This window comes from Heterodontus francisci, chromosome 1 (assembly GCF_036365525.1).
Source record: "Heterodontus francisci isolate sHetFra1 chromosome 1, sHetFra1.hap1, whole genome shotgun sequence".
Classification (NCBI taxonomy): Eukaryota; Metazoa; Chordata; class Chondrichthyes; order Heterodontiformes; family Heterodontidae; genus Heterodontus; species Heterodontus francisci.
The window spans coordinates 26,920,191-26,940,830 of NC_090371.1; the positions used below are offsets into that span (position 1 = coordinate 26,920,191).

The 20,640-nt window shown below is 42.7% G+C and overlaps 1 protein-coding gene across 2 annotated transcripts in view; it reads left to right on the forward strand.

Annotated features, from left to right (window-relative positions):
• The window catches only part of LOC137375335 (histone-lysine N-methyltransferase Smyd1-like), an 85,011-nt gene extending 64,769 nt beyond the window's left edge, over positions 1-20,242 (forward strand). For both annotated transcript variants that reach the window (XM_068042388.1, XM_068042484.1), the window contains 5 exons: positions 4,172-4,367; positions 5,060-5,152; positions 9,836-9,999; positions 12,048-12,216; positions 17,502-20,242. In XM_068042388.1, the coding sequence (XP_067898489.1) occupies positions 4,172-4,367; positions 5,060-5,152; positions 9,836-9,999; positions 12,048-12,216; positions 17,502-17,660 (781 nt within the window). In that variant the 3' untranslated portion in view covers positions 17,661-20,242. The remainder of the gene's footprint in view (positions 1-4,171; positions 4,368-5,059; positions 5,153-9,835; positions 10,000-12,047; positions 12,217-17,501) is intronic.
• Positions 20,243-20,640: the final 398 nt, after the last annotated feature.

The window sequence follows — 20,640 nt, forward strand, 5'->3', positions numbered from 1 at the left end:
CTCTATGCTGCAAACGTATGTGGTGACACATTATCAAATGAGGTAGGCAATTATTTTAATAGATTTTAAACAACTTTTAAGCCCTATCTTTCTCGTCCAGATGTTGACTGCCCTGTTACATATTTTCAGCATTTTTTGTTTTTACTTTGTTGCTTTGTTTTTAACCCCACTCCAGAGAGAGAACAATGGGGTTAGCATTTTATGTGGGACCAAACTTTAACACTCCAAACATTAACTTACTCTTAAATGCTAACTGACTTGTCCATAGCAATTTCTATTTCTTTATGGAAAAATAAAAGAATCATTGCTTCCCGTTTGCAAAATGAACCCATATCATCTCACCATTCACCCATCTTCACTGCTGACAAACTGCCCAACTTGTTAACAGGATAATGGGGTGTTCTGGACCACACATAGATAGCTTGGTTACTTGGTCGTTTGTGTTAGCATGCAGGCAGCATCACATATGCTTTGGTATGGCATGGTACATGAAAGGTGTGCTATAAATGCAAGTTCTCTTTACATTAAAAGTAATATGAAGGTGGAACTTGTGCACATAACCTGGACGGACACTCCATTGCATGGAGATAACGCATTGTTTCAGAGAGGTGGCTGCCTTCACATGAGGTATTAAAGTTGAGTTCTGCCTCAGGCATCTAAGAAAGTCTACAGTAGAGCAGTAGAGATCAGTTCAGACCAGCCGATTCACAGGAGGGTGGGATAACATAAGAACATAAGAAATAGGACCAGGAGACAATGTGGCCCACTCTGCCATTCAATAGATAGAGAAATGAAGGACGATCAGCTCAACACAAACCAAATATACCACCCAAAGTGAATCTTTATTTGTTTTTCTCCTCAACTCTTTAGACCTCTGCTTGTGTGTATTTGGAGGGAACTAGCACAACCTGTTTTCTATTGGTTTTCTTTCTTTTGGGCCTCCTTATCTCGAGAGACAATGGATACGCGCCTGGAGGTGGTCAGTGGTTTGTGAAGCAGCGCCTGGAGTGGCTATAAAGGCCAATTCTGGAGTGACAGGCTCTTCCACAGGTGCTGCAGAGAAATTTGTTTGTTGGGGCTGTTGCACAGTTGGCTCTCCCCTTGCGCCTCTGTCTTTTTTCCTGCCAACTACTAAGTCTCTTCGACTCGCCACAATTTAGCCCTGTCTTTATGGCTGCCCGCCAGCTCTGGCGAATGCTGGCAACTGACTCCCACGACTTGTGATCAATGTCACACGATTTCATGTCGCGTTTGCAGACGTCTTTATAACGGAGACATGGACGGCCGGTGGGTCTGATACCAGTGGCGAGCTCGCTGTACAATGTGTCTTTGGGGATCCTGCCATCTTCCATGCGGCTCACATGGCCAAGCCATCTCAAGCGCCGCTGACTCAGTAGTGTGTATAAGCTGGGGATGTTGGCCGCTTCAAGGACTTCTGTGTTGGAGATATAGTCCTGCCACCTGATGCCAAGTATTCTCCGAAGGCAGCGAAGATGGAATGAATTGAGACGTCGCTCTTGGCTGGCATACGTTGTCCAGGCCTCGCTGCCGTAGAGCAAGGTACTGAGGACACAGGCCTGATACACTCGGACTTTTGTGTTCCGTGTCAGTGCGCCATTTTCCCACACTCTCTTGGCCAGTCTGAACATAGCAGTGGAAGCCTTACCCATGCGCTTGTTGATTTCTGCATCTAGAGACAGGTTACTGGTGATAGTTGAGCCTAGGTAGGTGAACAGTCACAGAAATGACTTTTAGCCTTTCTAGCCTACATGCAAATTGCCTGTGCAACTTAATACAATGCCATTGTTAACTATTTCCTAACACCACTAGCATTTTTTTGAATGAAAAATCTTTTAATTTTAAAAGGTCAAAGGATGGAAAAGATAAACAATATTGGTGACCTCAGAATGGAAATTTCTAGCATTTAAAACTGGCAAATTTCCAGGAAGAAGCACTAATACAGTGAAAATCTGAAAACTGCATTCACTGGCCCCTATGCTCTCTTTAGTTCTTTTTGATAATTTTTTTTAAGTGTCCCTTACTCCGCTCCCCAAAGATGAGGCCTGTCAGACCTGAGAAATGAAACATTTCCCTATGTTGGGACTTCCAGTACCAGTATGAAATACACCCAGTCAAAGGGTTATGGAAGTACCATGGTTATGTTACTGGGATAGCAATCCAGAGGCAAAGACAGAAAATTCTGAAAATACTCAGCAGGTTAGGCAGCATTTGTGGAGACGAAAAACAGAGTTGACGTTTCAGGTCAATGACTTTTCATCAACCCTTTAATATGTCAAAGTTCTGATGAACTATGATTGACTCTTAACTGCCCTCTGAAATGGCCTAGCAAACCACTCAGTTGTATTCAAGAAGGCGGATCACCACCTTCTCGGGAGCAATTAGGGATGGGCAATAAATGTTGGCCTTGCCAGTGACACCCATATCTTGTGAATGAATAAAGAAAAACAAAGTGCCTTGGGATGTTTTACTACGTTAAAGGGCTATATAAATACAAATTGTTGTTGAATATGTCTCTATCCGTTGGGTCCCATTATTGTGTCTTAAGCTGAATCTCAAAGAGGACTAAAACTAAAGTCACAGAATGATAGAGCACAGTTCATTGCACCTGTGCAAGAACTTTGGTCGAGCTATCCAATTTTCTCCACTCTCCTGTTTCCCCATACCCTGCAATTTTTTTACCCTTCAAGTATTTATCCTATTCCCTTTTTGAAAGTTACTATTGAATTTAAATTAATTGAACTAATTTTATTCCCACCAGCTGCCTCACTGAACACACTTTATCAAATTAGGTGCTGGTTTGTGTGCTCCGTTCTATGCCTGCACCTGTGCCTGTAAGGTATTGGGTTGAGATTGGCAAAACTTGTTTTACATGGGATCCTTACAACCAGCAGGGAATAAAACCATTTTATCCTATCAGTTTAGATTAGATTCAAAACATGTCTTACAGGTAAAAGGATGAACCCACTGCACTACATAATCCCAAGAGATTTATTTTTCCAATTGCTTACAACAGAACACTTAATTTAAAAAAAATTGAAGCAAAACAAGCCCAGGACTAAATATGGTAGATTCAACCAAGTGTCAGCTGTGGGCCGAGTCAGATGGTTGTAGGCTCCACTGCCACGCCAGAGACTTGAGCACAAAATCTATACCAACAGTACAGTGTAGTATCGAGAGAGGCGTAAAAGATCCCATGGCACTATTTGCAGGAGATTGGTGACCTGGCCAACATTCATCCCTCAATCAACATTTAAAGTGCATGATCATTTCATTGCTGTTTGTGGCACCTTGCTGTGTGGAAATTGGCTGCTGCGTTTCTTACATTGCAACAATGATTAGACTTCAAAAGTACTTCATTGGTTGTAAAGTACTTTGGGATGTCCTGTGCTCATGAACGCAGCTATATAAATGCAAGTGACCAATATTTGTCTCCTTCAATAACAGTTATATATTTTGTTGGCTGTGTTCCCTTTGATTTTCCAAAATACCTGTCCCCCAATCCAATGGTTTCCTGTATTTAATAATATTGGGAGTTCTCATATGACCCCAAACACACACCAGATTGACTTTTCAGTGTACCTACCTGTCAGTGACTGCGAGCAGTGGCACCAGTAAGGTGACCCTTCCTGTAGAGATAACTGAATGTATTTTATCAGGCATGAGTTGGCCTTACTCCAAAGTGAACTGAGGTTTATAATGCAATGATATAATTTTGCAAAAATAGAAACTGCAGGATGTTTGCCACCTTCCCCACAAAAACAAAACTACTTCTAAACAAACCAAATACTTTCAATTAGAACTTGGGTCAAGATCCTTCTGAACAAAGCCTTCATTCAAAGACATTTGAAATGTTCAGAATACAAAGAGTCTACAAATTCCGCTGTGTGGTATGGTTGTGCCAAGGTTTTAACTCTTTCATATGAAATTGCTGCGCTTGCTGTCTTAACAGATGTGTTAACCAGTTTAAACGGAATGGGTCTCTGTTAGAATAGCTAGCACAGTAATTCCATGTGAATGCCCATCCTCTAATATTGCACTAACATGTTGAATGGTATCTTGGAACATCACAGATAGACAATTGGGCCAAGTGCCATGATTGTGACATCCCCACTAAGTTTAGCCTAGCAAAGAATGACTTTTTTGTCAACAGAATTGAACTTCGGGCAATCCAGAAAATCAAGGCAGGAGAGGAGCTGACGGTATCATACGTGGACTTCCTGAACCTAAGTGCGGACAGGCGTAACCAGCTCAAAAAGCACTATTACTTCGATTGTACCTGTGAGTACTGCACAAAGGGAATCAAAGATGATCTGATGCAGGCCTTGAAAGAGGAAGATGTCAAAAAGGTAAGCCAGCAGGAACATGGACTGTCCATTTACGACTCTAATAAGAGGGGTCACTCTGTGGCACAATAGAGATCCGGGCATAATTCAGTTTAAAAAAAGAATCTGGGAATAAAAAGCTGGAAGCAGTAAAATGACTCCTGTCCCACACGAAAGTAATTGAATCTTAATTGCCCTCTGAAGGGATCTAAAAACACTCAAATGTATCAAACTGCTACAAACAGTTGTTCACCATGTTCCCAGAGCAATTAGGGATAGACAATCAATGCCAATCTTGCTAGCGATGCCCTCATCCTAAAAGCAAAGTAAAACATAATAGAGTTCCCATATTTCAGTCTTACTTTTATGATGCTGAGCACATTCAACACTCCCAGACCCGACTCATTCAACACTCCCCAAACCCATCTTATTTAAAACTCCCCAAACCCAATTTATTCAAAATCCCCCAAACCCAGGACATTCAAAACTGGCAAATCTATTATGGTAATCTGATGGATTGTAATGAAAATTGGGTGTGTCTGATAATGGGCATCGGTCTGGTGTGTCCGATTACAATCCAAATCCATCTTGGTGAGAGTGCTGACAGGAACAGCAAAAACAGACCTACTTGAAACAATGGGACAGTAATTCTGTTGGAACAATATTTTATAACTATGCAGTATAAACCAGTAACTAACATATTTGTCACATTTCAGCCATCAGAAGAAACAGTAAAGGAGGTTATTGAGTTTTCGAAGATGGCTTTAGAGAAAATTGATAATGACCGATCTGAGGGGCTTTGGAGTAATGTAAGTAAAGACCGACATTCACTGAATCCAACTAACCTTTAGAAAGACATTTTGATATTTAGGCACATAAGAATTATGTGTGGTTTTATTTCCTTTAATTATTTAGCTTTTTACTGCAACTTCAACTACAGTGCTTGGGTTAGTACTGAGGACAAAATCTCTCCAATATTATCAATAGCTTTTATCCAACCAAATTTATTTTAGATAGATTTGAATCATTATTGCAAGTTGTAGTTATAGGGTATCTGTATGAAGAAGGGCTGCTAAAACTTATGTGTTACCCCTCTAACTATCCCATTGTCAGTTCTTCCACTGTCCTTTCCCAGTGTGTGTCATGGTGGAAGGTAGAGCCCATCCTAAAGAGAGGGAAAGATCAATATAGAGGCCAAAATCCTTCCTTATGTCTCATTTGGCCAGATTAGACCAGATTTAATATTGGTCATTGAATTCTGCAACATTTTGCCCCAGAATTTGTTGACAAAATAATGGTCTGTGAATGACCTTTGCAGTTATTAACACGCAAATCGGCGGGTAACCTGTGGTGAGGAAGAGATAGAAACATAGGGCTGAATTTTACCAGTCCCTCTTACCAGACCTCAGTGTGGCCCCCCCCGCCGCCTCGCAGCAGGCCCTTCATCTGCATATTAAAATGAACCTCAATGATATGCAAATGAACTTACCTGCAAGGGGCGGACGTCCCACACTGACTTTCCGCCGCCCAACGCAGCTCGCTCGCCTTTGGAACTCTGTACGGAGTTCTGAGGCGAGAACCTGATGGGGAGGGGTGATGAATAAAATTTTCAGGATGGTGGTGGGGGGGAGCGGCAAAAACGAATGCGATTGGGTGAGGGGATGGTGGGAAGGGGTTGAAGGTTAAAGGAAAGAAAGTGCGGGGGAAGGGGGGAAGGTTCTTATGGCAACTTTAATGTTTTGGGGGTGGGGGGGTTGGACAAATATCACTCTGATCTGAGGGGGTGGGAGAGGGGCTTTGAAGAGTGCATGACATTTTATTCAAACATTTTTCAAAACCTGCCACTTTAACCATTGAAATGTGCTTGAAGCTCTTTAAAATGCTAATTTGATCAAGTATATGATAGTCCCCCTCCCTGATTACAACACCTACATCGTCCCTCTCCACAGAGAACACAGATGAAAAGTAATCGTTCAAAACCTCCCCTATGTCCTCTGGCTCCACACACAGATTGCCTCTTTGATCCCTAATGGGCCCCACTTTTTCCCTGGTTATCCTCTTGCCCCTAACATACTTATAAAATGCCTTGGGATTTTCCTTTACCTTGTCTGCCAGTGATTTTTCAAGCCTCCTCTTCGCTCTCCTAATTACTTTTTTTAAAGTACTCCCCTACACTTTCTATACTCCTCTAGGGCCTCCATTGTTTTCAGCACTCTGAATCTGCCATACGCCTCCTTTTCTTTTCCTTAGCCAATCCTCTATTTCCCTTGACATCCAGGATTCCCTTGACCTGTTGGTCCTACTCTTCACCTTTGCAGGAACATGCTGCACCTGAACTCTCACAATTTCCCTTCTAAATGACTCCTGATATAGACTTTCCTATAAGAAGCTGCTTCCAGTTCACTTTGGCCAGATCCTGTTTTATCAAATTGAAATCTGCCTTCCCCCAATTCAGTACTCTTATTTCCGGTCCCTCTATGACTTTTTCCATAACAACCTTAAATCTTACAGAGTTATGGTCACTATCCCCGAAATCCCCACTGCCACTTCTACCTCTTGTCTGGCTTCATTCCCTAGGATTAGGTCCAGTACTGCTCCTCCTCTTGTAGGACTCTCTACGTGCTGGCTCAAAAAACTCTTCTGAATTCTGTACCCTTCAAGCTATTTGCACTAATACTATTCCCTCTAATATACGGGAAGTTGAAATCCCCTACTATTATTACCCTATTATTTTTGCACCTCTCTGAGTTTTGCCTACATATCTGCTCCTCTACTACTGCCTGACTGTTTGGAGGCCTGTCGTACACTCCCAGCCAAGTGATTGCCCCCTTTTTGTTCTTAAGTTCTACCCATATGGCCTCATTTGAGGAACCTTCTAGGATATCACTCCTTAATCAACAGTGCAATGCCACCTCCTCTTTTACCCCCTCCCCTATCACGTCTGAAGATTCTACACCCTGGGATATTAAGCTGCCAGTCCTGCCCTTCCCTCAGCCATGTCTCAGTGATAGCAATAATATCAGATTCCCATATGTTAATCAACGCCCTCAATTCATCTGCCTTACTAGTAAGCCTCCTTGCATTAAAATAGATTTAATCCAGCCTTGCATTGTTTGCCTGAGCGTTAACAGGTCTATATTTACTCTGTCCTCTGGACTGACTTAGCTTCATATTTATATTTGATTGTACATCACCCCCTACTGGGCTTCCACTCTGTATCCCATCCTCCTGCCAAATTAGTTTAAATCCCCGCCAACAGCACTAGCAAACCTCCCAGCAAGGATGCTGGTCCCGTTCTGGTTCAGGTGCAACCTGTCCATCTTATACAGATCCCACCTTCACCAGAAACAGGCCCAATGATCCAAGAATCTAAAGCCCTCCCTCCTGCACCATCTCCCCAACCATGCATTCATCTGTTCATACCTCCTATTCATATACTCACTAGCCTGTGGCACTGGAAGAAACCCAGAGATTACAACCCTTTGAGGTCCTACTTTTTAATCTGCTGTCTAGCTCCCTAAATTCTTTTTGCAGGACCTCATCCCTCTTTCTACCTATGTCATTGGTACCAACATGGACCATGATCTCCGGCTGTGCACCCTCACCCTCCAGAATACTTTGTAGCCACTCAATGATATCCAAGACCCTTGCACCAGGGAGGCAACATACCATCCTGGAATCACGTCTGCGACCACAGAAACGCCTATCTGTTCCTCTAACCATAGAATCCTCCACCACTAATGCCCTCTTGTCCCTTTTTCTCCATCCCAGCACAGCTGAGTCAGCCATGACATTCCGGTCATGACTCTCGGTGCATTCTCCAGAGGAACCCTCTCTCTCATCGGTACTCAGAACTGAATTAGAAAGAGGGATGTCCTCTGGGGACTCCTGCACTACCTGCCCTGACTTCTTTGTCCATCCGGCAGCCACCCAGTCACACCCCCCCCCCACCCCCCCAACTGTGCTTGCCCAGGCACCGGCTTGACTACCTCCTGAAACGTGCCATCCACGTTGTCCTCCACCTCGCGGATGCGCCACAGTGACTCCAGCCATCGCCCGAGCTCCAAAACCCGAAGCTCAAGCTTCTGCAACTGGAGACACTTTCTGCAGACATGTTCATCAAGGTCACATGGCACATCCACGACTTCCCACATTGCACAGGCGGTACATTCCGCTTGGCCAAGCTGCCCCACCATTAATTACTTTTACAATGAAAAAAAAACTTGCTTGTGTAATATCTTACCAGCTATTTACAATCAACTTTTATCCCCTGTACCTTTGAGGCTGAGAAAGAAAAAGACCAAAGAGCACCTTCCACCTCCCCCAGCCAACGAAAATACCCACATTTAACTTACAGCCTCACTCCATGCAAACAGCACTAGTATAGCCAGTAAATACTAAAAATTTACAGTAGCTATCCTCGGGCTTTAATTTAAAGGGAACCTTTTTTTTAAACTCCAATCAATAACAGTTATCCCCAGACAATAACAGCTGCCACCCACCGACCAATCAGTGCACAGAATTTCAGTGATGCCTCCGTTCGTTTTTTTTTTACACTAAACCCAAACAGAGCACACACAGAAACAGTCAGAGAGCGTGCTGCCGCCGTCCCCGACTTCAGGTCAGTGAAGGGCCTCGAGCCCCGCTCTTTCTTTTATAGGTCTGATTCCACTCCCGACTCCTTCCAGGTCCGCTGCCGCCGTCCCCGACTTCAGGTTAGACCAGACAATTCGGTGGTTAGCTCTATATTGCTGAGGGGTTTAAGGTTTAGCGTTCCCGTAACTTGCAATGGGGGCAATTGCACCCACTGGATGCTAGTACTCTATTGCACATCAATCCAGAGTTTAGAAGTGGATCTTCAGTCTTCACTCACTGGGAATGACTAGATCAGAGCTTGAATCTTACACCGAGTGACTCAAGAAGGTGGAATGATAATCATTAATACAAAGGTTCACTCCCGGATCGAAAGACGCAGATACATTAAATGGATAGGTAGGCACCTGGGCTATTGAGAAGAAATGCCACAACCAAGTGAATAGCGGCACAGTGGCGCAGTGGTTAGCACTGCAGCCTCACAGCTCCAGCGACCCGGGTTCAATTCTGGGTACTGCCTGTGTGGAGTTTGCAAGTTCTCCCTGTGTCTGCGTGGGTTTCCTCCGGGTGCTCCGGTTTCCTCCCACATGCTAAAGACTTGCAGGTTGATAGGTAAATTGGCCATTATAAATTGCCCCTAGTATAGGTAGGTGGTAGGGAAAATATAGGGACAGGTGGGGATGTGGTAGGAATATGGGATTAGTGTAGGATTAGTATAAATGGGTGGTTGATGGTCGGCACAGACTCGGTGGGCCGAAGGGCCTGTTTCAGTGCTGTATCTCTAAATAAATAAAATAAATAAATAAATATCATTAACTAATATCTTTCTTTCTCTCCATTGCGTTATCCTGTCCCTGTCATTGTTCGTATGTTTCCATCTCCTTTTTGTGCAAGTTTAGGTTGTGAAGCTGTGTCGTGAATGCCTGAAAAAGCAGGAGCCTGTTCTGGCTGATACAAACCTTTACCTATTGAAGTTTCTTAGCCTCACCTCTGAAGTGCTGTCCTATCTGCAATATTTTGATGAGGCAGCAGGATATGCCAGGAGGATGGTGGAGGGATATCAGTAAGTGCCAACAATTAGATATTACAAACTGCATTACATACACTGAATGACTTTTTGCAGATCAGAAAGTCCATGTCAGTAAGGTGGTAACATTGGGCGACACTCTTACCATTTCTCCCCCTTTGAAATTTCATTCTGTTTTCAGTATTAACAACAGCTCAGTTGCTCGCACTCTCGTTTCTGACTCAGAAGGTTGTGGGTGCAAGTCCCACTCCAGAGACATGAGCATGTAATCCAGGCTAATGCTCCAGTGCAATACTGAGGGAGTGCTGCACTGTTAGAGGTGCTGTCTTTTGGATGAGATGTTAAACTGAGGCCCCATTTCCCGCCTCAGGTGGATGTAAAAGATCCCACGGCACTATTTCCAAGAACAGCAGGAGAGTTCTCCCCAGTGTCCTAGCCAATGTTTATTCCACAATCAACATCACTAAAAACAGATTATTTATTCATTCTGGGTTCTGATGAAAAGTCATCGACTTGAGACGTTAACACTGTGCCTCTCGCCACAGGTGCTGCCAGACCTGCTGAGGATTTCCAGCACTTTCTGTTTTATTTTCTATTCATGATCTCATTGCTGTTTGTGGGAGCTTGCTGTACACAAATTGGCTGCCTCATTTCTTACATTACATCAGTGTTTACACTTCAAAAGTACTTCATTGGTTGTAAAGTGTTTTGGGACTCCATGGGATCATGCAAGGTGCTTTCCTCCCCTGGAGACACTGACTTGCTGGAGCACCCATTTCACAGATGCTGACTGCCCTCTGCTACCTTGTCCAAATGACCATTTGTCATATGTGAACGTAGACAAAAATTCAGTTGGCTGTTGCCCATATTTAAGCATCAAGACCTGGTCCAATCTGGCCTTCACACAATGTCACACACTCTCGCATTTTCCAGCAAGAATCCTGGAGTAACTTTCAGGGATGGGAATTGTGGCCGATCTTTCGTACCTTCCTCCTTAGCTCAGTGACATTGAACTCATGAGCAGCAAGCCTGGGAGCACTAAATCAGAAAGCAATTGGAAGCCTTGATCGGTATCATATGGTCTATTGTGTTCAATTCTGGGCACCATGCTTCAGGAAGAATGTCAAGCTTTAGAGGGGGTGCAAAAGAGATTTACTAATGTGAAACGGGACTGCAGTTAAGTGGAGAGGCTGGAGAAGTTCTCCTTAGAGAAGAGAAGGTTAAGAGGAGTAAAAACAGGAAATGCTGGAAATAATCAGCAGGTCTGGCAGCATCTGTGGAGAGAGAAGCAGAGTTAACGTTTCAGATCAGTGACCCTTCATCAGAACTGAAACGTTACCTCTGCTTCTCTCTCCACAGATGCTGCCAGACCTGCTGAGTATTCCCAGCATTTCTTGTTTTTATTTCAGATTTCCAGCATCTGCAGTATTTTGCTTTTATTTTAAGGTTAAGAGGCGATTTGATAGAAGTGTTCAAAATTATGAATTGTTTTGATAGAATAAATAAGGAGAAATTGTTTACAGTGGCAGAAGGCTCGGCAACCAGAGGACACAGATTTAAGATGTTTGGCAAAAGAACCAGAGGCAAAGTGAAGAAACTTTATTTACACAGCAAGTTGCTGTTATCTGGAACAGACTTCCTAAAAGAGTAACATTCAAAAATGGAATTGGATGAAGGGAAAATAGCTACAGGACTATGGGGAAAGAGCAGGGGGAGTGGGGCCAATTTGTATAGCTCTACAAAAGAGCCAGCACAAGCACGATGGGCCAAATGGCTGTATCATTCTATGATTCTACTAACTAGTACTCTAATTGCTGTGTGTTCAGTTAACTCAGTGCAAGCAAGTCGCAAACATACGGTCTCCCTGGTGGCTTTACTCAGCACCACATGATGCAATTTCTTATCAAGCTCTTTAAATTGCTTTCAGGTTCAGTACGTCAACTGTGCTGTCAATTGTTAATTAAGTTCAACAATTATAGGCTCGGTATAACAGTCTCTGGGCCATCGCTCAGGTTCAGTGGGCCTAGATTAAGTCTGTATCATAGAGCAATGTGTTTTTAATAAAGTATTTTAACTGTTGATAGGAAACTGTACCATCACAACAATGCCCAGCTGGGTATGTCTCTGATGAGGGCTGGCGTGACACACTGGCATGCTGGGCTCATAGAATCAGGTCATGCCATGATTTGCCAAGCAAATGGAATTCTCCTGGTGACACATGGTCCCACCCATCCAATCGCCAAGGATCTTGAGGTTAGTCCTAAATGTAGTATTGCAATTGGACCTCAAGGTTTATAGTATGACAATGGTGCAATCTTGAGTACAACCCGTTCCTGTTTGGTAGAGGCCGAGAGCCTCAGGATTGAGACTGTGAAGCTGGCAGCCATTTCTGGTTGAATCAGGTGGTACAAAATTTCGGGATTCTGTTTGAACCTGAACCAACCTTTCTACTCTGCATCCAGTCCATCAGCAACACAGTGCAACCTACTTGTATTAGTCAACGGCTTGTCATTAACTTGTAGTGGTCAGGTTCTGCAAACCTGAACATGTTACGTTAAAATCGGTGCATTTTCCATCAATTGTAGAGCAGTTTGTGCTGGCAATGCAGATCAGAAGATACCGATTCTGGGAAAGGTGGATGGTGATCTTGAGATGCCGTGCAGGGCAGCTGTCAAACCAATGCTTCAGCTTTGAGTAGAATGCTGCTAAGCTGCAAAAAGTGCAGGTTAACTGTGTTAAAATCTCAGCTATTTACTGCACAGAAGGAGGCCTTTCAGCCCATTGTGGTTATGCTGTCTCTTTTCTGGAGCAGAGTCATTCAGCAGCTGACAGAAGGAACTCTCATTAATCAGGAAACTGAATTTTAGAGCTTTAGTGTGCCACTAGAACACAAAAGGGCACAAGACTCATACTTGCTTCATTCATAATTACTATACGTTCCATACATCCTCCATTCATAATTACCAGGAGTTCTGTACTTACTGAATTCTTAATTACTCCATACTTGCTCTATTAATTCTTGCTATTGGCTCCATGCTTGCTCTATTCATGAACTTACGACCCTTTGCACAAGAGGGAGAGATGGTGGTATAGTGATAATGTCACTGAACTGGTAATCCAGAGGCCCAGTCTAAGCCCTGGGGACATGGGTTCAATCCCACCATGGCAGATGGTGCAATTTAAATACAATTAATTAATTTTTAAAAATCGGGAATTGAAAGCTAACCTCAGTAATGGTGCCATGAAACTATCGATTGTTATAAAAACCCATCTGGTTCACTAATGTCCTTTAGGGAAAGAAATCTGCCATCCTTACCTGGTCTGGCCGACATGTGACTCCAGATCCACAGCAATGTGTTGACTATTAACTGTCCTCTGAAATGGCCAAGCAAGCCACTCCATTGTCAAGGGCAATTAGGGATGACCAATAAATTCTGATCTTGCCAGTGACGCTGACATTTCATGAAAATAATTTTTAAAACGTTAACTCAAGGCCAACTTCTGTAGTTCTGGTGCACATTCAAGATTCTCTGGTGCAATTTGAAGATGTGCAGGGAGTTCTCCTGGTATACTGGCCAAAGCTTGTCCATTAATTAAAACGACAAAATACATTAAGTGTTCATTTATCAGTTGGCTGGGCACAAGATGGTCCCTGTGTTTGCCCACATAATACTTGACTGCATTTCCAAGTAACTTGTAGCAGCTGAAGTGCTTTGGGGCCATTTTTGAGAAACGTGAGGTGGTGCTATTTTTAATTATGAATGCAATGTATGTCGATCTGCTGTAACCAAAGACAGATTGCATTACTAATGTAAATACGTATTTCAAGAACACTAATTGAGATGTTTGTACATCATTTCCAAATTACGGCACATGGTTAAAAACTCCAAAGTTCATGCACATTATTATTAGTGTGAACCTACACAAAGTTTAACTAGAAGAGCGTGCTTACGCAGTAGTGAGAATATTCCCCAGGAGATTCTCATGGCTTAGTATCAGCAGATCACTGATATCAGTCTCACTGATTTAATAATTAACTCCCACAACCCATCATAAAAAGTGATTCCTAACTTTTAACTCTTGTTGCTATATCAGAATATTTTTCAGTATCTGGCACCTTTACCAAATATTGAAATGAGGGAAGAGGATGATTTTTGTCCTTTGATATGAAACAGTTCTGTAGTTAGTCCTGATTCAATCCCAAGTGCAAAAAAACACACAATTTTTGTTTCTAACTTTATTTGCATAATGATTCATAATTCCAGTGCAAACTATCCTGATTCTAGTGATAGGAATAATTGACAATCTAGTGGTGCGAGACCCTTTGGGGATGAGCGACCATAATATTATAGAATTCTTAATCAAGATGGAGAGTGACGTAGTTGATTCTGAGACTAGGGTCCTGAATCTTAGTAAAGGAAACTACAAAGGTATGAGGCGCGAGTTGGCTATGACGGATTGGGAAACGTTACTTAAAGGGATGATGGTGGAGAGGCAATGGCAAACATTTAAAGAGTGCATGGATGAACTGCAACAATTGTTTATCCCTGTCTGGCGCAAAAGTAAAATGGGGAAGGTAGCCAAACCATGGCTTACAAGGGAAATTAGAGATAGCATTAGATCCAAGGAAGAGGCATATAAATCTGCCAGAAAAAAAAGACCCGAGGACTGGGAGCAGTTTAGAATTCAGCAAAGGAGGACCATGGGATTGATTAAGAAGGGGAAAATAGAGTACGAGAACAAGCTTGCGGGGAACATAAAAATTTCTATAGGTATGTAAAGAGAAAAAGATTGGTGAAGACAAATGTAGGTCCCTCATAGTCAGAAACGGAGGAATTTATCATGGGGCACAAAAATGGCTGACCAACTAAATGCATACTAAATGTTCTTTCTTCACAAAAGGAGGACACAAATATAATTCCAGAAATGTTGGGGAACACAGGGCTTAAATGAGAGAGAGGAATTGAAGGAAATCAGTATTAGTAGAGAAATGGTGTTGGGGAAATTGATGGGAATGAAGGCTGATAAATCCCCAGGGCCTGATGGTATGCATCCCAGAGTACTTAAGGCAGTGGCCCTAGAAATATTGGATGCATTGGTGGTCATCTTCCAAGATTCAATAGATGCTGGAACAGTTCCTACAGATTGGAGGGTAGCTAATGTAACCCCACTATTTAAAAGGGAAGTAGCGAGAAAGCAGGGAATTACAGACCAGTCAGCCTGACGTCGGTAGTGGGGAAAAGTCTATAGTCCATTCTCAAAGATTTTATAGTGGTGGAATCAGGCAGAGTCATCATGGATTTACGAAAAGGAAATCATGCTTGACAAATCTACTAGAATTCTTCGAGGATGTAATTAGTAGAGTTGATGAGGGGGGAGCCAGTGGATGTGGTTTATTTGGACTTTCAGAAGGCTTTCGACAAAGTCCCACATAAGAGATTAGCATGTAAAATTAAAGAACATGGGGTAGTGTATTGCGATGGATAGAAAATTGGTTGGCAGACAGGAAACAAAAAAAAGAGTAGGGATAAATGGGTCTTTTTCTGAATGGCAGGCAGTGATTCATGGAGTACCGCAGGGATCTTTTTTTTTAGTTTTAGAGATACAGCACTGAAACAGGCCCTTCGGCCCACCGACTCTGTGCCAACCATCAACCACCCATTTATACTAATCCTACACTAATTCCATATTCCTACCACATCCCCACCTATCCCTATATATCCCTACCACCTACCTATACTAGGGGAAATTTATAATGGCCAATTTACCCATCAACCTGCAAGTCTTTGGCATGTGGGAGGAAACCGGAGCACCCGGCGGAAACCCACGCAGACACAGGGAGAACTTGCAAACTCCACACAGGCAGTACCCAGAATTGAACCCGGGTCGCTGGAGCTATGAGGCTGCAGTGCTAACCACTGCGCCACTGTGGCCCCCAGCTATTCACAATATATATTAATGATTTAGATGAGGGAACTAAATGTAATATCTCCAAATTTGCAGATGACACAAAACTGGGTGGGAGGGTGAGTTGTGAGGAGGATGTAGAGAGGCTTCAGGGTGATTTGGACAAGTTGAGTGAGTGGGCTAATGCATGGCAGATGCAGTATAATGTGGAGAAATGTGAGGTTATCCACTTTGGTAGCAAAAACAGGAAGGCAGATTATCTGAACAGCTATAAACTGAGAGAGGGGAATATGCAGTGAAACCTGGGTGCTCTCGTACAGTCGCTGACGGTAAGCATACAGGTCCAACAGGCGGTAAAAAAGGCAAATGGATGTTGGCCTTCATAGCGAAAGGACTCGAGTACAGGAGCAGGGATGTCTTGCTGCAATTATACAGGGCATTGGTGAGGCCATACCTGGAATATTGTGTGCAGCTTTGGTCTCCTTATCTGAGGAAGGATGTTCTTGCTATAGAGGGAGTGCAGCAAAGGTTTGCCAGACTGATGCCTGGGATGGTGGGACTGACACATAAGGAGAGATTGAGTCAGTTAGGATTATATTCGCTGGAGTTCAGAAAAGTGAGTGGGGGTGGGGGGTGGTGTGGGGGTGGATCTCATAGAAACCTATAAAATTGTAACAGGACTAGACAGGGTAGATGCAGGAAAGATGTTCCCGATGGTGGGGGAGTCCAGAACCAGGGGTCATGGTCTAAGGATACAGGGTAAACCTTTCAGGATTGAGATGGAGAAATTCCTTCACCCAGAGAGTGGCTAGCCTGTGGAATTAGCTACCACAGAAAGCAGTTGAGGCCAAAACATTGTATGTTTTCAAAAAGGAGTTAGATCTTGCTTTTGGGTCTAAAGGGATCAAAGGGTATGGTTTCGAAAGCAGGAACAGGTTACAGAGTTGGATGATCAGCCATGATCATAGTGAATGGCAGAATGGCTTACTATGTTTCTATAGCAAACACTGGCAGCAATCACATAAGGAGATATTAGGACAGAATCTTGGTTAGGACCAAAAGCTTGGCCAAATTGATAGATATCAAGGAGCACCTTAAAAGGAGAGAGAGGTAGAGAGGCCAAGAGCCTAGAAAGCTGATGGTACAGCCACCAGTAGAGGAGCGATTAAAATGGGGGATGCTGATGCACAACTAGCCAGGATTGGTGAAATTAGGAGGCTTCTGAAGAACCTTGCAACATAAGGATTTGACTGGCATTGACATTTTATTGTGAGGACACCAGGGGCAACTGATGCAGTTGAGGTATGTGCTCATCTAATTCTGGCCTCTTGAGCATCTCCTTTTTTAATCAGTCTGCCATTGGTGGTCGTACCTTCAGCTGCCCAGATGCTAAGTTCTGGAATTCCCTCCCTATAACTCTCTCGTCTTTTACTCCTTTGATTAAGTTTTTTTCCACCTGTCCTAATATCTCCTCACAGGCATCAGTGTCAAATTACATCTGGTTTACATTCCTGTGAAGTTTTACTGCATTAAAAATGATATATAAAGGCAAGTTGTTGCTGTAGCTTTTTAAACCAGACTGTTACTTTATTACCTAAATCTGCATTGATGATTTGAATTGTGTCCGTCAGAGTATGCGGTACCAGACTGAAATGGAACTGCGAATGTTCAAGGAGAATGAATTTCTTTACTATCAGATGAGAGAGGCAGCATTGAAGAATCAGAAAATGCAAATGATGGCAGAACCAACCAGCGAATACGTCAAGGAGCTTTTCCACAGGAGAAAATAACATTCTGGCGTTTGATTACTTGCTGCAGGAATTCTGAATTTATTAGTGCTCGGTAACTAGCAGTCGAAAGCGAGTGTGGGGAAAGTAGGATGCAAGCGAAGAGCAGCCAGTTATAATCAGGACTCATTTATTGCTGTCTTCACAGTGATTAAGAATTGGGCAGCAGTTTTCCCCTCACAAAATGGCATTTTGTGCAATTGGTGTATTTCCACATAACTAGTGAACTTGTAAAGAAGTCACAAACTGTTTATCAAACATGCTTTTCACAAAGGCAACATCACACATTGTACCAGCTTGTTGGGGGAAGAGGAGTGGGTGAGCAGAACCAGACATGTAGGGAGCAATTTTAAATCTGCATGGAACCCCAGTTTTACACTTTAACCTTCGACTGATGTCAGAGTAAAATGAATGATACAGGGTTAAGTTAAAATTACCCCCATACGATCACATTTTTTTCTGCAATCATGGTGCTCAATGATCTTCATGTGCAGCTGTCTTAGCTTTTCCAATCAGTGTGTTGCCAATCCAGTCCTAGGCTCAGTTAGTACCTAATACAGATGGAAGTCTCAGGTTTCCTTGCTTCCAATGGCTGGTTAAGGGAGAGGAAAAGCCCTGGTTGATAGCATGCTAACAGCTGCAAGAACACTGGTTGGCTGCCGATGGCTTGCTTTAATCTACCAGCACTGGAATTTGATGACATGTTCATCCTGGTGCTGATGACATATGGCTGGCTTACACACCATGTAGACTAGGATAGTCCTATCTCCCCCTAGCATTTCATAGAACCATACAGCACAGGCCATTCATCCCATTGTGCCTGTGCCAGCTCTTTGAAAGAGCTATTCCATTAGTTCCAATCTCCTCGGCAAATGTGGTTGGGGAAAGATAGGCTAGCGGACAAAACAAATTCTCCCTGCCTACAATTAAATGAGGAAAACCAATCAAAACCAACACCATTTGAATTGATTATTCAAAGTGAACACCAATTAACATTAGACAGGATTTTTGACTAGATGCCTAGGAATTTTCTTGAATGTAAACTCAGTAACAAAAGTCAGATTTTAAAAATTGAAGCCCTTTCTTTCTCCACCCCCCCCACACCCCCCTTATGATGGAGATTTTAATTACTAAAGTTCTTAAGCAATATTCACATTTTAGGAAACACATTAGAACACTCCACACGGCCAATTGTGGGTTTGGTGAAAGATTCTACCTGGAACCTCGACAGGGATGAATCTCACGCTAGCCTTTGACTAAAATATGTCTGCCACTTCTTGCTCTTACTGTCAGTCTGGGAAATTCACACCAATCCAACTATAACAATTGAATAGAGCCATTTCAAAAAACAAGGTCAATTGGGATAATTCTCCCAATGCCATCAGGGAATGGTGGAATAGTTGTATTTTTGGCCTAATAAGCCTGAGGCCTCTACTGGAGTAAATGGGTTCAAATCCTACCACAGCAGTTAGAGAATTTAAATATAAACAATTCTAAAATTAAAAAAAAAAGGTAGCATCAATAATGTGTCCATGAAACTACTGCTTTGTAGTAATAAACCCATCTGGTTTAGGAATGCCCTTTAGGGAAGGAAAGCTGCTGTCCTTACCCAGTCTAGTTTCATATGTGACTCCAGGTCCATGTGGTTGACTTGTAGCTACCCACTGAAATGGCCGAGCAAGCTATTCAATAAGGTGGCTCATCAGCTGCTTGAGGGCAACTGGGGATAGGCAATGCCCACAGCCAATGAAATAAATAAAAATCTTGATGCAAGAAGCAGCTTTTTTTTTTTTATTAAAAGTTACACAAGATCTTTCCAGGTGCCTACCCATCTCCCTCATGCATTCTCTGGTATTGATTGAGTATTTTTGTTTTACTTTCCCTGGCATTTTTTTCCATACATGTATAAATAGCATAAGTAATTCAGTTCAGATTGGTCTTCCAAATAAATTATGTAAGCCAATTCAGTGTGAAAATGTATTAATGCTCCATTTCCTTGTGCTATAAGCTCCCCCACTCTACTAAATGCCTGACCACACTTTATAAGTATTATGCTACTGAAGGTAATGATTGTGTAATATGGTTCACCGATATCAAGTCCAATATGCTGTTGTGTACTTGATTTGTTTCCTATATCCCAGCTGCAAGGATCTGGTATAAAAATCAATTTGGGAGTGTATCTTGCTCATTTCTCCTGCTCGAATGTCTAATTTTAATAGCCAGATTTACTTCCATCATGAATGTGACTCAACTGTCAGGTACATTGTGATTTCTTATACATCTCTTCCATTCTGATGGTAGAGAAAAAGCTTGATGGCTCATTTCTCTTAACTCATCTCAGATTATGTTGAAAGAACATTCTCTACAGCTCCATCCTGTTGTCTAATGTCAAGATTTCTCCCTGTCAGGTCAGTCAGCTCCTCTGCACATCCAGCAAGAACTCCATTCTGATTATCTCACCCAATTACCTCAACTCATTCTTTGCTCACACTTCTCTTACTCTTGATCCATATTGCCATCTTCAATGTTTGCTTGTGTTCACAATATAGGAAAAAAGGAGTTCAAATCCCACCATGGCAACTGGGGAGGTTAAATTCAATTAATAAAAAAATCTGGAATGAAATGAGTCTCATTAATGATTATGAAACCACTGGATGGTTGTTAAAAAAAAATGCATAGGTTCACTGTCTTTTAGGGATGAAAATCTGCTGTTCTTACCTGGTCTGCCCTACAAAGAACAAAGAACAGTACAGCACAGGAACAGGCCATTCGGCCCTCCAAGCCTGAACCGATCTTGATGCCTGCCTAAACTAAAACCTTCTGCACTTCTGGGGTCCATATCCCTCTATTCCCTTCCTATTCATGTATTTGTCAAGATGTCTCTTAAACGTCTCTACAGTACCTGCTTCCACCACCTCCCCCAGCAACAGGTTCCAGGCACTCACCACCCTCTAAAGAACTTGCCTTGCACATCCCCTCTAAA